General features: G+C 41.2%; 1 protein-coding gene across 1 annotated transcript in view; it reads left to right on the forward strand.

The window, feature by feature from the left end:
- Window positions 1–11,529, forward strand: part of LOC138964550 (cell death abnormality protein 1-like) — a 176,660-nt gene extending 165,131 nt beyond the window's left edge. The window contains exons 6-8 of the mRNA XM_070336531.1: window positions 3,779–3,934; window positions 7,067–7,168; window positions 9,792–11,529. Of these exons, the coding sequence (XP_070192632.1) occupies window positions 3,779–3,934; window positions 7,067–7,168; window positions 9,792–9,880 (347 nt within the window). The 3' untranslated portion in view covers window positions 9,881–11,529. The remainder of the gene's footprint in view (window positions 1–3,778; window positions 3,935–7,066; window positions 7,169–9,791) is intronic.
- The last annotated feature ends 5,030 nt before the right edge of the window (window positions 11,530–16,559 follow it).

The following is a 16,559-nucleotide window of genomic DNA, read 5'->3' on the forward strand; positions in this document are numbered from 1 at the left end:
CTTTCTCTGTAGTCCAAGGATAAATATGGAACAAGTATTTATTATTGAAATTAATGTGTATGGGTACATCGAACGCAGAAGAAGAAGAAGAAATGTGTATGGGTAAAATGTCTCAGTTAAGTGAAGAAATGTCAACTGCGTAACATGGTTTCCTTTAGTACACAGCTCTGGAGAATAACCCATGTCAAAATGAGTTTTTTCGACCGCTCTTTGGTCTTAACTGGTCTTAACTGGGCGACTGACCCGCGAACTAGGTTCTTGCTTAATTGAGCTTGATTTCGACGAACTGGTTCGGATGTTTCGCCAAACTCAAGATTCCCCAACTCTTACCTATGGTATTTGTAATAGTGATGTGCAAACGAGGCGCGCGTTTGTGTGTGTGTATGGGGGGGGGGGGGGGGGCACTTATGCACTGCAAACAGCGTTGACATTTTAAGAACATATTCGGCAATTAGGTCATAATAGCGCTTTGGTTGAAAACTTTCGTGATCGATATCTACTACTTGCACTCAACCTATCAGAATTTGAATGTCTCCATGACCTGTCAATGGGTGGCATGAACACACACAAACGATTTGGAAAATATCTATTCGACAAACTCCGCATCCTCTGCATTTAGATCAAGAGGTGTTGTAACTAGTCTCCATTGTTCTTCCTCCTCTGACAGAAGAGCCAAAGGTTCGCCCTGATCGGCGAAGGTTTCCAAGATATCTTAAGCGATCCTTTGTTCGGGGACATTCGCCGAACTCCCCGAACCTAGTTCGTCCAATTAAGAACAAACTTAGGTTCGCCGAACTTTTTTGATATCGCGGGTAAGTCTGAACTGGGTTCGCGGACCAAAGACTCGTAGGGGAAGGGCTCCTAATATGGACCGGCTCCTAATATGGACCACCACCAACTAACGGCGCTAGAGCGCTCAAAAAAGTTTTATTCGCTGTATTCACCCTCTTTGGATAACTTGCACATGTCAAAACAGTTGCAGAAACACAAATCTCAAAACTGTTAGGCTTTTTCTCTTTTTTCACTTTTGGCAGCGTTCACTCTAAATTTGCCGCCTAAAACGGACTCGTTTCTGTCTACAGCCAAAGCTTTTATCAAACAGAAATGGCTATATATGATAGCTAAAACCGTAATTGTTACATTTTAGCAGTGTTGACCCCGAGTTTCTACTGCAAACAAAACATAATAGCAAAATCTCAAAGTATGTGCGAGTCCCCTAATATGGACCACCTTCAACAAATCGAAGAAAATAAAAGCTAAAGGCTATTTTCATTAATTCATTAAGAAGCTTGCTGGTAATAACCTATAACTAGCCCTCGAGATTTAAAAAAAATGCAACGAAAAGTCTTCTTTTCGTGGAAGTTGATAATTTCACTTATTTTCACTCTGTTTTTGATAAGCTTCTTTAGTTTCCTGGTGTGCTTCAAATAATGCTCTCATCAACCCGAAACAGATAAATCTAGAGCATATTTTAATTAGGCTGACTTGTACACTAAGTTGTATCATGTTATTTTGAAATATAGGGGGCTTTTTACAGTGATTCGTGAAGGCCGCTTCACTGGTCCATATTAGGCGCCCAGGCTCCTAATATGGACCCTTTGTGATTTTTTCTGTATTTAATTTTTGCTGAATGTGTATCAAAGCTATTTTACTCTTATTAGGCCTAACGGTTAACCTAAGAAAGAAGGACTACCAAACACAAAATGAAACTTCTTTGCACGAAAACAAGCTAGTTATCAGCAATAAACAAAAAGTGGTCCATATTAGGGGCCCTTCCCCTACATCTGGTAAACAAAGGGAAGTAAGCACTCTAAATGCATACGGCATGTGTAATAGAGTAAGTGAGAGTTATGCAGAACAAGTGTCCTGGTGCCTGAGAGGATTACAAACATTGAAATGAACAAACGACTTTCATCCTCGTACAAAGGTTTTTACAGTTAAGAACGGCCTTGGCAGGAGATGTAGAGGTTACATGCCGAGTCTCAGTGATTATCAAAAATAATGGTCGAAGTTAGCGGATCATGAAAAATGCGAGCTTCAGCGAGCTTTTTCATGACCGCGAACTGAGACCATTATTTTTGATAATCACTGAGACGAGGTATGTAACCTCTTTATTCCTCCTTTCTTCAGTTATTCAAATAAAAGAGGAGTTTTTGTGCGAAAGTTTGATCGAATCATATTCACCCAACCAGTCTACCTGCGCAGGCGATCGATTAATGCGCGGTTGTAAAATCAAGTACACAGTTATGTTGTCATTCTGCTGCGGCGGAAAAGGCAGATAGTGTGTGTTCTGTTCATGTTTTGGTATCGCTCAGAAAATGTTCTTTCCTCGAATGTGACTAGCACTTTAGCAGACGAAGTTTTACACCCGTGTTCCAACGTTAAAAACTGTATGAAGTTCAGTTTTCTGGGGCAAAATAGTGTATGAAACCGCTGCATATTCTTTAAGTTGATTAAATGTTTGCAATTGATTGCGTGTGATCTGTTTATGAAATGAAATATTGTTGAAAACTGACCGTCGGATTGCAGTCTTGTCGATGCAGCCGAAATCTGGAAGGGGAACTACTCGTGTCGCTAGACAAAATATGAGAGTTACTTTTCCTTGGAATTTTGCTGGCGATAAACGATTGTGCACGGCAGATCTGAATTCAGAAAACAACCAAACTCATGGATTTTATATTGAGATTCATGTGTTCAAGCCTGTAGTTGCTGGTTTAAATGCGGCATGGTTGTATTGTTTGCTCCAGAAATGTATATTTTGTACATTAGAGTGTTCTGAACTTTTGAGTCGCAAAAAGTAGATCCACAATGTGTACAGTCTCTACCCATGAGCTATCGAGGATTCAGGCCCGTTGTTGGGTAAGTGATTTTGGTTGTTGGGTAAGTTACCGAAAAATAACTAGCCCTACAAGCTTACAGAGAGAAAGAAGCAGAGGGGGGAATAACATACGTTAAACCTTTCTCACGCATCTAAATTTGTGTACAATCTGTTTCAGAAAAGGATAATGCAATTGCAGGATTTTTTTCTCTGGCTGCCGTTTTTTTCAGTTTTTTTGTAATTGTTTGACTATGTATGCAAAGACGTATCTTCATTAAAAGAATGCTTTCTGCAATGTTGCACAGGCGTTTAAGAAAGAAATCAAATGACACGAATACCTGTGTTGATACTTTGTCAAATGTGTTACCTGACTTCCCTTTAAATGTTAATGTTAATTGACTAAATGCGGTGTTTCGGTATCATTACCAAATAAGAAAGGTATCAAATCGCGCTTTTTTTTTTTTTTTTTTTTTTTACATCCAAAGGGATTCATTGTTCAGCGTACCAAAGTATCATTACCAGGCAAGATAGCTGGAAAAAATAGAGGATTTATTCGTTTAATCGACGGACCTTGTCCTTGCTTTGTTTTCAGTATCATGGATATCCATACTCCTGTGTCCAACGTTGCCCTGCTCTCTGATTCCCGTCCACGCCAGCGCCCCAACACCCCCCCCCCCCCCCACACTCTTCCCTGCCCCCAGCAAGAAAATAACACATTCAATAGAATGACAAAATATACTCGTGATGTCATATGTGACGCGGGCATGGAATTGTAAAGTCTTGTCATCGTCTTATTTTGCAGTAACGCTGACTAGTGGTAGTGTTGTTTGGTGAATCCGACGTTCCAATAGGATAATTAATTAACGTAAAGACAGATATATAAGAAAGCAAATTAGCGGAGACGACGTTTTATACAATCTGACAAATATTCGTTACTTTTGTTGTTGCGATCGCTTTCAGCTGCCATTGCACAACAGAAAGTGGGCAGGGTATGCACCATCGCCAACGCAGCAGAAGTCACTTCATGTGGACCGCCAGCAACCACGAATCTGGAGTGCAGCAACTTAGCGTGTGCCTGCAAAGATGGCTACTATGGGGTCACTGGTGGGGACTGCGGTAAGACGCGAAGTTAACGACATAGTTAGCTGTACATAATTCTGCAAACGGCAAGAGAGGCTTGTTTTAAACAAGTCGTGTACGCTACTATTTATTCACTACTGAAAGTATGTCAAACTGTAAATAACCGTGCCATGTCGATAAAAAACAAATTATAAAACTAAAATATTATTGCACCCACCCATTTTCGTACCCAAATTAAAGCCTTCATTCCCGTGTCAATTTATTCACATTTTCAATGTCATTAAAGGTCCTCCACTTGGCTATCTGGCACACCTTTCTCATCAAAAATTCATTGAACAGGGGTCACGTGACCGCCCCCTTCATAAGGGTACCCCTAAATCGACCTGACAAAAAAGGAAGGTACCAATTAAAAAATCCACGAAAATTCAGAACAAGCCCAACTTAGCAACTTTGACATACGAGGCGAAAGCCGAATCATTTATCTATGCAGATCAGGTTGTTGTATTTCGCTGTCTTGCGTCTTTCTTGTGTTATGTCATTCCTACTGATACAGGTGTCGATCGCATGAGCGGTCGAAAAGGGGAGGTTATTGCGTTTTTGTTATGTGTTTACATGACTAGCAAATTTCCGCTAGTGGTCATACTCAAGTGCAACTTTAGCAACACTTGCAACAATCATTGGTATGTATGCATGCGAAGTCGTGGATTTTTGAGATGTATCTCAACAAATATCTGTAATTATTTAAAATTGTACCCGAAGTACGTCTTGTATAGAGGCATGAGATTCAGAAAGTTTTGAAGCAATCCTTTGGGTCTGCCTGAAATACAGCGCTTTTTGTCATGGAACCCCTCAAAATTAACGAAATGACCTCCCCATTTTGATCTCTCGTGCGGTCAACAACTGCATCAGTAGGAATGACATAACACAAGAAATACGCAAGATATCAAAACAAAACAATCTTTTATGGATATATAATTGATTCGACTTTCTCCACGTATGTAATAGTTAATAAGCTTATTCTGAATATTTGTCGATTCTTTAATTGGTACCTTCAGTTTTTGCCAGGTCGATTTTGGAAGTAACTTTACTTGGGCGCTACACACTAGAATACAAACCGATGTACACAAAATGTGCACGGTACATACCGGAATTAATAAGGAATATAGGGTGCAAATTTCGTTATGATATCTGCAAAAACAATTTCATAACATCTGATTTGTAGGACCTAGTGTTGTGGCGCCAACGTTAATGGTCGGAGTAGCGTTAGACACATGTGATCAAAACTATTCCTCCGATTGTCATCACATTTGGCTGAAGTTTCAAAAAATGACTCCTCTACGTTTTGTTCCTCCAGCTTTTGGACAAATGCACAAAAATGACAAATGTCTTCAGAATTCTTATGTAAAACAATACTTGAACAAACATCGTGCCAAATGTTATGACAATCGGTTGAATAGTTTTGAAAATATTCATGTAACCGCAACGCATGCTCCGAAAAACGTGATTGTAAGAAAATCGCGCTTGAAGTTGAACGTAAGTTAACGGTGGTGTATTTGTAGTGACAGTCAGCATAATTATTGTCATCGCACAACACTCAGATCCTTATCACCTCGTCATCAGCTTGCTCAAAACTAGCATCAGCAACTGTTTGTGTTACTTTGTTATTTTCTTCTTGTGATTTGTCCAACTTTTCGCTTGGGGAGATGGCGGCATGTAGATTCCCGAGAAATCTGTGTTGTGTCTTCTGAGAGCAAACATAGCAATCTGTAAACTTGACGCTGCGAACACTGTTTAGACCTACTCAATACCGAACTACTGTAATTGTAGCACAACAAGTTTTGAGATTTCAAAAATGTACAAGATATGCAAATGGCATATTTAGATTCAGCCCGCAAATGTACTATATAAGACACTCTGTTCTGCAAGTGTGGCTTCATACCCTTTACACATCAGCCAATCAAAAACAAGGTTACCCACTTTCGGGCGACAGCAGAAGAACACAAGCAGCGTTTGTAGATCTACATGTTGATACTTGAATCATCTTTCAAAGTGGTTTTAAACGAAAGTTATGGCGATTTGAAAATAATGAATATATAATGAGGCCAAAAATGACTTCAAAGCAATCAGTACAACAACAACAAGTTAAACAAAAAAGTGCCTTTTTTGCCAACAATTCACATGTTGGTTATGCTCAACTGAAAGAACATAGATCAAAGTGTGTCAAAGTGTCAAAACCCCAAAACACACCTATCAACAATTTTTGGTTAATTTCCATGGGGTTTCCTTACTTTAAATGAATTGACACTGGAATGAATGTTTTAGTTTAGGTATGAAAATGGGTGTACTAATTTGTTGGTCGAGTTTAGTATCTAAAGATCATTTTTGCTTTCTGAAGATCGTTTTCTGGTATTTCCACATTCCGCTTCACTGATCTCCTTGGGCAACAGCCGACCTTCTTAGTGTTTATTCCATTGACAAATTCACTGATTTCTGACAACATGAACAAAATAAAGTTGGAGCGTACTATATTATTATATACCAGCTGTTTGGCCCTTTCAAAAAACCGTCGTCACGAGGCTTTATAATGCATGCCTGCACCCAGCCGTGAATGTAATAACTAACTGCGTGTCAGATAGGCTTGCTTTTCGTGTAAACAGGCCCTGTGATTTGCACCACACTTTAATATTAATAGTACCTTTATTTGTCACGGAAATATACTTTTCACAGTAACAAATTCGTACGTAGATGACTTTAAATAATCAGCCATAAAATGTTATGCTTATCACGCGTAATTTTCTTACTACAAAAGTGTGCATGTCCCCCTTGATAACTTAGATCCAAGATTCGCTCGTCTGCACTTTAGTGTAGCCTGCGCACTGCACTTGATTTCAGTTTGATTTCTAGTCACTATCACTACCTCTTCCTGCAAAATAAGACAGATACCTAAATAAATTCACAATTGAAAGGAGATATACTTTTTTTTTTAATCGAATTGGATGGGAAAATGTGTCTGGAAATTGAGCTTACATTTCAGGAATGTTGTATAATTCATGCAGATATTTCAGAAGTTATGAGCGCATTTACCTCGACGAATCCGCAAAACAGTGACATCTGTCCAACCTTTAGCAAATTAATTTTGACGTTGTAGTTGGCCGTCTGTTTACACAGTGCCCGCAGCTGGTAAGCTGAATGGAGGATGCTCAGGAGCGGATAGGGGAACCTGCGCCGACTCCGACGCCCTGTGCACGGGAACTGGAGCAAAGTTATGCAGTAAGCAACCGTGTGTGTGTGTGTGTGTGTGTGTGTGTGTGTGTGTGTGTGTGTAAGTGTATGTATGTATGTGTGTGTGTGTGTGTGTGTGTGTCTGTGTCTGTAGCCGTTGGTATTTGCAAGAGGATTGATTGAATTTTTGGAACTTTCCTTGCGTAAGCGATGAATAGGTTGACGAGTGGATACATGAATGCTTAATACAGGGTGGTCCATAGAAATGTAATTCAAATTGATATCGTTATTAATCCAGAGGTCAGTGCTATCGTTAGCCTGAAAATGTAGTAACAAAGAAAATGAGGGAGCAATGGTAAACATACAGAATTGGTTCTGTTCTGTTCACACACTAGTTTTAGTCCACCTACCTGCAAGGGTCAAGTCCCAAGAAATATGTCTCTGTATTCCCATCTTATCACTCTGCTCCTGTTTTGTTTTCTTTCACATACATTTTCCCTTCTTTTTTGGCGGGTTTCTGGACAGCAAACTCTAAAACAAATTCTTTTCATCACAAAAGCGATCTTTGGAATTGACTGACGTAGTCCGGAAGAATTCATGCATCAATTTACGTCACGTATTCGACGTCATCACTTCGCATACCTTATGGTCTCGGTATTTCGTTGGCCTTCATATTTCCTACTTGTAAAATGACCCTCAAAGCTAACCGAGACTAGTTGAGGTTGTATCAATGCGCCTCGCCAGCAGGTGGTTAATGGCTTTTTTAGCGAGTGGTTATCGACAATTATACAACTCCTCTAATGCAACCGAGGGGTGGATTAAATCTAGTTGATTATTTTTAGACAAGTGAGAAATTAGAACGAACTACTTTGATTACACCAAAATCACACGTGGATTATTCGAAGTAAGAATAAAGAGGGCTAAAAAATAATCAATAGTAGAATTTATTTTTAGAACATGACATCATTTGAAACCCAGACGATTGGACCCTGTTGCGGAAGAATACAACGTTGACTCAAAACTGTAACAACAATGGCTGACGTGTATAAAGTACACTGCATACCTCGCCAGGTTTGTTTCTGTGACTAGCCGACAGACGATGCCATTTGCTTTGTGTGTGTTTTTGTTGTTGCTTACTGTACATGACATACATTACGTGTAAAATCCAGTTCTTTAACAGGCAACCAACCTTGCAAATTTCCAGAAGCTGCAATCTGAAGCGACCTATCTCTGATTCTAGCAGACGATCTCTCCAATGTTTAACACAAAATCAGCAAACTCTCCTGTCACATAGAACGTCCATTCTTTAGTGCAATGTTGAAATGAAGTTACCGGTCTGAAACATTTAGTCGTTTCTTCTGAGACAATCCTTGTTCTCTTATCATCTACAGATTTACCGCAGTCTTCACCACGCGAATTCACAACAGAAGTCAGACTTTCGAACATACAATCTACGTAGGCAAGCATGATACGTCATGACGTCATATGATTCCTAGCATATTGACGTAATGCTAAACATCCGGTTATCCCGAGTTTTCTCCGTAATACATGTCCGTGGGTTTTTCAATGTTCGGTTATTTCCGTGGCTTCATGCGGAAAGGGAACCGTCGTCTGCAATCAACGACATGGACCATTCTGGTCCTTGTTGCTGACAAAAACATGATTTTAACACAGAATGTAATGTCAGAATAGCCATATAAACGCTATTGTGTTTTAATCGTAGCAATAGGGTCCGATATTTAGACGAGACAAGTATAATGCCGACGAGTCGGAGACTAAGAATAAAGTAAAAGAATAGGGACTATTTGAATGACGCGCATTTGACACTCTGAGTGATTAGGCTGAAATGAAATTGCCTACAAAATGTCGTCTGCATGACTGCATGTTCGACCCGTGTTGTTCGTTGTATAAATAGCTTAAACAATGACGACAACTCGTTGATTACTGGAAAATAAACCACTCGTGGGTATTTGCAGCCGCTTGGTAATTCACTCGTGTGCTCCGCACACTCGTGAATTACCAAGCGGCTGCAAATACCCACTCGTGGTTTATTTTCCAGTAATCAACTCGTGGTCATTGTTTAAGCTTTATTTAATGACCGGTAATGTTTAATGAGTTGGGGCATTCTGACCAATCACAGGATCTGTTTCATTAAAACGCCAACTTGATTGAATTACAATACAAGTTGAATGTATTGCACTGGTCAAAGTTATTTGTATGATCTCGTAGCGACGGTACCCCGTAGCGAAGCTAACTTTAACATAAGAAGTAGGCTATTGCATGCAATTTCCAAACCTATCAAAATCTGTGCAATAGTCGCTTTTACAAAGACAGCCACGTATATAGGCCTACGAACACACACAAGACAGGCGTACAGACAAGCAGACATAATTTTATTTGCACAGACACTCTCTCTCTCTCTCTCTCTCTCTCTCTCTCTCTCTCTCTCTCTCTCTCTCTCTCTCTCTCTCTCTCTCTCTCTCTCTCTCTCTCTCTCTGTGACATAACTCTCGGGATGCACGTGCATTGACATGAGTAAAAAAGGCTTATTGGTCACTACTACTACATGTACTAATACAACTCTGTCTGAATGTACATGATAACATAATTATGTACTGTAATTCAGGGTGGGCTGATAAAGATAAATCACACAATTCGTTCTGTCCAACAGGTAAGAAAAGCGGAGCTATCACGGTGATCGCGTCGGCCTTGACAGTCATGCTGGTCGCTGTTTCCGGTCACATCCTCACGCTTCACTGACTTGTCGGAAGACGTACCCCTCCCCACTCCCCTTATAAAAGCCCTACGATGACAACAGATTTGGAACTTCGACTTGAGCATCGCCCTTGGACATTGAGATTGAACGTTTTGTGTCTTTTTACATTTAGTCAAGTTTTTTTACTTCTGCTATTGACAAGGAACAGTTGAACAACATGCTAGCACCACGTTATCTACATACAATTTAAAGGTTTGTGATATGATTACAAATAAAACTATAACAAAAACAAAACAAAACATGAACTCGAAATAAGCTGAGCGCACATACAGAATCACAGCCAACCAGCCAAACACACACACACACACACACACACACACACACACACACACACACACACACACACACACACACACACACACACACACACAATAAAACAAAGCACGCGCCGCACATTTTTTGACTTGTCACCGCAACAATGTGTGTTTCTTGTATGATTGTTACCTAATGCTTTATATTGTAGCCCTGTGATCATTAAGCGCTCTCTTTAGTTTCCTTTCGAATTTCGTAGACTGCACGGTTACCCTGTGACACATTTGAATTGCATATCAGTGTTAACAGAATAGCATTGCAGCTTGATGATTAGACCTCTCCTGTGTACAGCTCTTGAGACACAGACGTGTAAGCAGCCTCACAATGTCTTCGTTAAGGTTTCCATTGTACGGATCACTAGGTTTTCGGAGTCTGTTTGTGTTCGGGTTTCCGTTTTGTCGCTGGTCAACTTTCTCATGTCTATTTTTTTTTCTTCTTCTTTTACCAGGAAACTATTCCTTACCTTTCTCGCGCCTTTCCTTGCCCCCCCCCCCCCCTTCCTTCTGCTCTTCATCTCCCTTTGGACCAGTCGACGTGTGATCCACACACTCTTGTGGTGGTGAAATAAAATGATCAACCCGAACAAAAACCGACTTTATCCGTAACCGTGCGGTCATTAACAAGACACGTGGAATTTTTTTTAACTCAAGGACACCAACTGCCCTGAATGATCAAACTGTTGTAACATGTGATTTCCTACTTGTGCTGAGAAAATCAGTGTCAAATGTACACAAAAAGAGGTGTTCACTTACTGGAACCTTTTTCGTTAACTTTTAAAGGTTTAAGATAGGGTTTTCTTTATTCATGTTTGTTTTTATACAGGAGGCAAAACAGTGTGTTATATTTCAAATACACTGACATGCCGAGAATTGTAGTGTCACTGATCAATCAGGGGTTTCTGTAATAATCTTTTAACACTAAACAACGCCAGCAACAAGAAACCACTTCGACATGTTCATGACCCAAACTGAACAGTTACATAATCTTGCTGAGAAAACCTTTTTATAAAGATATAAACACTTCCAGGATTTTTTTAAAAATATATATACAGAATGTTAACAAACACCATGGTTATAATATTAAACATTCTGATGAAGATTTTCGTTCACATGTGTAGTCGAGTCCGTGTTACACAGTGAGATAAACTTTCCTCTTTGCTTTCCTCATCCGAAGTGAGGACTCTGCCTGACTTAATGCGTGGTTTTATGATAATCCGTCCACAATAAACTACACTTTGCTCAATTTCTTTTCTCTCTTATGTCTACTATCTTCCATGTTTTGTTTTGCTTTGAGCTTAATTGAATAAAAGAATGAAACAGTGTTCCGTCGTGAGTTGTGTGTTGTACATAGCACTACGAACAACACTAGGTCTTTCATCGCCAGCATCTCCATTACCTCAGTATGACACTGATGTTGTGACACTGAGGGGGGTAGAGAATGAGACAGTTAGAGAGAGCGGAAAGGGAATGAGAGAGACAGATGGAGTGTGTGCGTGTGTGTGTGCGGGGGGGGGGGGGGGGGGGGGGGGGGGGCAGAAAGACAGCGTTCACAGCCGGATCGGGGCGGGCTGACACACTCACACGCACACAGACACTAACACACACACACACACACACACACACACACACACACACACACACACACACAAGCGCAAAGTTGTACGATTAGTCAATTTCTTTCCGTTACAAAGGTTGTCAAAGAAATTAAAATCATATTACCGCAAACACACACAAACAGATTCTGACACGGAGTAGCAATGAAACAGACAGCAACGAACGGGAGGGTACCATTGCTGTAAACAACATGAAAACAATGTGCTGTGGTTGCCTCCCTTGCATAGTTCTTGCTAAGATTAGTATTATGGAGGCGTGACTGGGAGTTGAACAGTATTTGTTTGCTCTGCAGTAGCAGAAAAACAGACATATTCGATGTTTTTTGTTAAAGTACATGTTTTGGTTATAGGTACTTAAAGCAGGACAAAGAAGAAGACAATATCTCAGTTATAAGCGGCTGACCCACACAATTATACTGTATCTTGATCCCCGGATTATTAAAGATATAGCCTCTAAGACGTTATTTTGACGGAGATCCCATGGGAATTTAACCTTAAGAAGACCAATGGACATTCGATGTATTGTAATTTAGACACATTTACAATGCTTTAACTTAAAAATGATCCGTAATTATGTCAGGTAGTCAAATCACTGTAAATAGGGGATTGGGTAGGTTCACAACCACACGATTTTACAAGCCCCCAACCACCATTACCTTTAGTCGACGCGAGGTGATACATATGACATTTGACCTTCTCTAAAAATAGACGGGGGTTGTGAAGGGGGAGGGGGGGGGTACACCGGACTAAAAATGGAATACGGGATTGTGGGACAGCTGGCACTTATATGCACTTAATTCGATTTTTAATGCACGTCTCAAAGAAACTAACGCAAGAAATGCAGAAAACATACCAACGATTGCTTGCACTTAAACGTTTAAAATAAAAAGCTAACAACAGAAAAGCGCGTTATTCTCAAAACGCTCGATTATGAAGAAGTGAGATGATATAAAACTGAGACAAAAATTCCTATTGCTCATTGCTCTTTACGGATGTTTGTTTACCAGACTTCAGCATCAGACAGGCAGAGAAAAAGGTTCATGCATCCACTCCATGCATGCCGCAACAACCAAATTAAAATGTCTTAAGACTGATGACAGCTTCGACGGAATTTTAATTCTGTAATTAAATGAGGGCACAAAGGCGGCAGTTGGATTGGTTTTTAAAACCCTAATCCCTTAAGATGAAGAAGCCAAATCCATGATTGGACCGGAGGTTATTTTCGAATTTTTCGAATTGTTCTATTCTTTTACCTCCTTTCGCAGCCTCTTTTTCGCGAAGACTTCTGGCCTTTTTTTTTTACTCAGGCCCTGCGTGCATAAGCCGCTGAAGAAGGTACCCGTTCAGAATGTTTTACTTTTCCAGTTGTATGACATTAGCAGATGGAGAAATGGTCAACAACTAGGGGACCCAGTATCCGTTCATACCTCCGTTTTTAGCGACGTTTGGGCCATCCAGGATCCTGGGTATTTGTTGCACTTTGAGCAACCACACTTTTGTATGTAGGTGTCTACACTGAATTTCTTGGCTAAAGCCTATGTTAAATTTTATGTAAGCCACAGTTATTTGTATTAGCCATGTCTACTTATGCAAACCTTCAATTAGCTTTATTGGGCTTGTGCCAGGGAAGATAAAGGGCCATGCCTACTGCGCCAAGTACCAGATAAGTAAAGTACATCCCTGAAAGAAAACATTGTATAACCCTGAAGACCTGAAAAAGAAATAGCATTTGTCCACTAAATAACCTGAGGACAATAATCGCTCTTTATGCATACGACATGTGTAACGGAGTAAGCGAGAGTTGTACAGAACCTGTCTCCTAGCACATGAAAGAATAACAAGCATTGAAATGAACAATCGACTTTCATCCTCGTTTAATTTCGTTCAAGATTCCTAGCATTTGCCCACATTAAGCAAACATAGAACAACGACAACAATTGTTCCTGCTGTACCAAGCTTAAACCAAGAACAAATATAGGGTATAGCTTTTGTTGTTTTTCAAGGACAAAAGGCAGTTATAACCAAATTCGGTATCCACCACATGTTAGGTTGGACATAACCCTAACCTACAAGAGGTGCAATTGAGATACTGTACGAGAGGTTGCACATAATCCTAACCTACAACAGCATAGCCAAAGAGACACCAGAGGTTTGACATAATCCTAATTAACAAGTCCAGTGTCCGAAAGCAGGTGTAGGATTATCCTGAACCAAAGGTGGACCTATCCGAAATTTCTTTTGACACAACAATACCACATATATCAGGGACTAACATACAAAATCAGCACGAGATAAGTTGTGTACAGTACCGCCTCCGCTAGAGCTACAAGCTAATGCAATAAATAAGCAACATCTTCCAGGCACATATATAGGAAATGACCCATACTCTGCACAACACAACACAACCCCCCCACCTACATCCCCCTGGCACATGAATAGGAGATGACCCCTTTTCTGGCCAACGCATCTCCCCCTCCCCCCACCCCCTCCGTTGCATACACATACATCACCATGGCACACGAATAGGACTGCTTTGTAGTAGCGCACGCACGTCACCGATGTGCAGGGCTGGACTGCCAACAAGGGTGCATGGGAGGGGGACACACAGAGAGGTGCCTCCTGGTTGTGTGGATGTAGGTCTTCAGCAGGGTTACTAAGCTGGAACCGGCGATGAGGATGCCTGAAACTAAACAGTCATTATTAGAAAACCTCTCCCTTACAGAAGATTCCATTCGCTCCCCGTTCAATACATTGGATAACGTAGAAACGTCTTGAATTTCCAATACCTCCCCGGTATAGAACCCACATCTCATTGGTTGTGAAATTAGTTCGTCTCAGACTTCCCCAAAACTTTGGCCTTAAGCTTTGTCTGGTAGCACATACTTACACACGGCCAAAGATAACCACCTCCCTTTTTGCATGATTGTTTGTAGCGGGACTGCATTGATGGCCGCTGTCGTGGCTGCCCCAATCCTGAAGGAGTGAGATGAAAAAAACAGCACCCCAGCCAAGTGTATGAGTTGCTTTCTTCAGTACGGCCTGAAGCTGATATCTCGTCAGACATGAACCATCCAAATGAATGAAGAGGGAGTTGGGGATGTTGGGGCCAGCTGCAAGGAAACGTTGCATAGCCAGCACAGGGCACACATCCGGGGAATCACCTACACGGATCATATCCACGTAGCTTCCCTAACCTGATTGGTCCGTTTTACTGGCATGTAGTCACACATGATTTAGTTGAGCTGAAGGGGTAACCGGACACAAGCGAGACTGCCATCCTGATCGACAATTTCACTTATGCGCAGGAAACCAAAGAAAGCCATAGCAAATGCTGCTTTGTACATTACTGCTTCGTATATAGCTACTACAGCAGGCCACAGGCAAAATGGCCACTATCTGTTTGAGACGCTGGAATGTGATGGGGAAGCGGGAGTCTTTTTTCGACATTAGTTTGGCCAGGCCCTTTTTTTTGGTACGAGAAACATATCGCTTGGATCAGGCCAACCGTTTAGTTTATGTTTACTACCTTTGCCTGCTAGGTAAGTGCGGACCGTCAAATGAACTGGGCCTAACTCAGACAGGTGAGCGACAAAGTGCGCAATGTCTTTTTCAGAGGCTGGCCAGGACAGTGGCATGCTATTTGACAACCTGAACGTATCAAACAGCTCGATTCCTTTTTTGTAAGCAGCTTACGTGGCCGCGTGCAAACGCTGCTGACACTAATCTATCTATTTCAGCCTCACTAGCTGCAAGATGTGTGGTGGTATCTCTGTTGGCAATGGGTCGGCGTCCGGTGCCAAGTCACGAAATCTGGCAAACTGGAAACGCGACAAAGAATCAGCTATGTCGTTACTGGCACAAGACATATATTTAGCTCTGAATACTATGTCATAAGACAGACAAGTAGAAACTAACAAGCGAACTAAACACATCACTGCTTTTGAGCGGGAGGACTGCTTGTCGGTGATTCCGACGACAGCTTCATTGTCACAGTGAAAAACAACTCTTTTATCGCTGAACTGGGAGCCCCATAAAAACAAGGCTACCACAATGGGAGTAAGCTCTTTGAATGTTATATCATCTTTGAATTCATCCAGCTCTGGCCAGCTGCCATACGTCCAGTACCCCTGAAAAAGGCCATAACACCGATACTTCCAGCGGCGTCTGTAAACAGGTTGAGTGTGAAATTGTCATGCCACTGCTCTTCGAGCATCATCGAAGAACCATTAAAATTGTGTACAAAATAGATCCACACCTTCAAGTCCTCACACACATCTGACGTTATTCTTAATTTGTTCCGAGGGTGTCGTAGTCCAATAGTTGCATCAATCAGCCATCGACAGAAAGCCCTACCAGGTACTACTGCACGACAAGCAAATGTGAGTATTCCAATCAGTGACTGCATGTCTCTTAGAGTAACTTGCTTTCCCAACTTTCCGATGAAGACCAACAGGCTATGACAATTTTTCTCCGTGACGATACGTCTTACCACGCTAACTTCAAGACGAAAAAGGAAGTCGAGAGCTTTACCTCCCTTGATTTATCCTAGATGAGACTTTCTACAGAAAAGAAATCTTTCTCTCTTTCTTTATTTGGTGTTTAACGTCCTTTTCAACCGTTCAAGGTTATATCGCGACGAGGAAAGGGGGGGGGGGGGGGGGGGGTGGGATACAGCCACTTGTTAATTGTTCACAAAAGCACTAATCAAATAATTGCTCCAGGGGCTTGCAACGTAGTAC

The sequence above is a fragment of the Littorina saxatilis genome, linkage group LG4 (genome assembly GCF_037325665.1).
Source record: "Littorina saxatilis isolate snail1 linkage group LG4, US_GU_Lsax_2.0, whole genome shotgun sequence".
Taxonomy (NCBI): Eukaryota; Metazoa; Mollusca; class Gastropoda; order Littorinimorpha; family Littorinidae; genus Littorina; species Littorina saxatilis.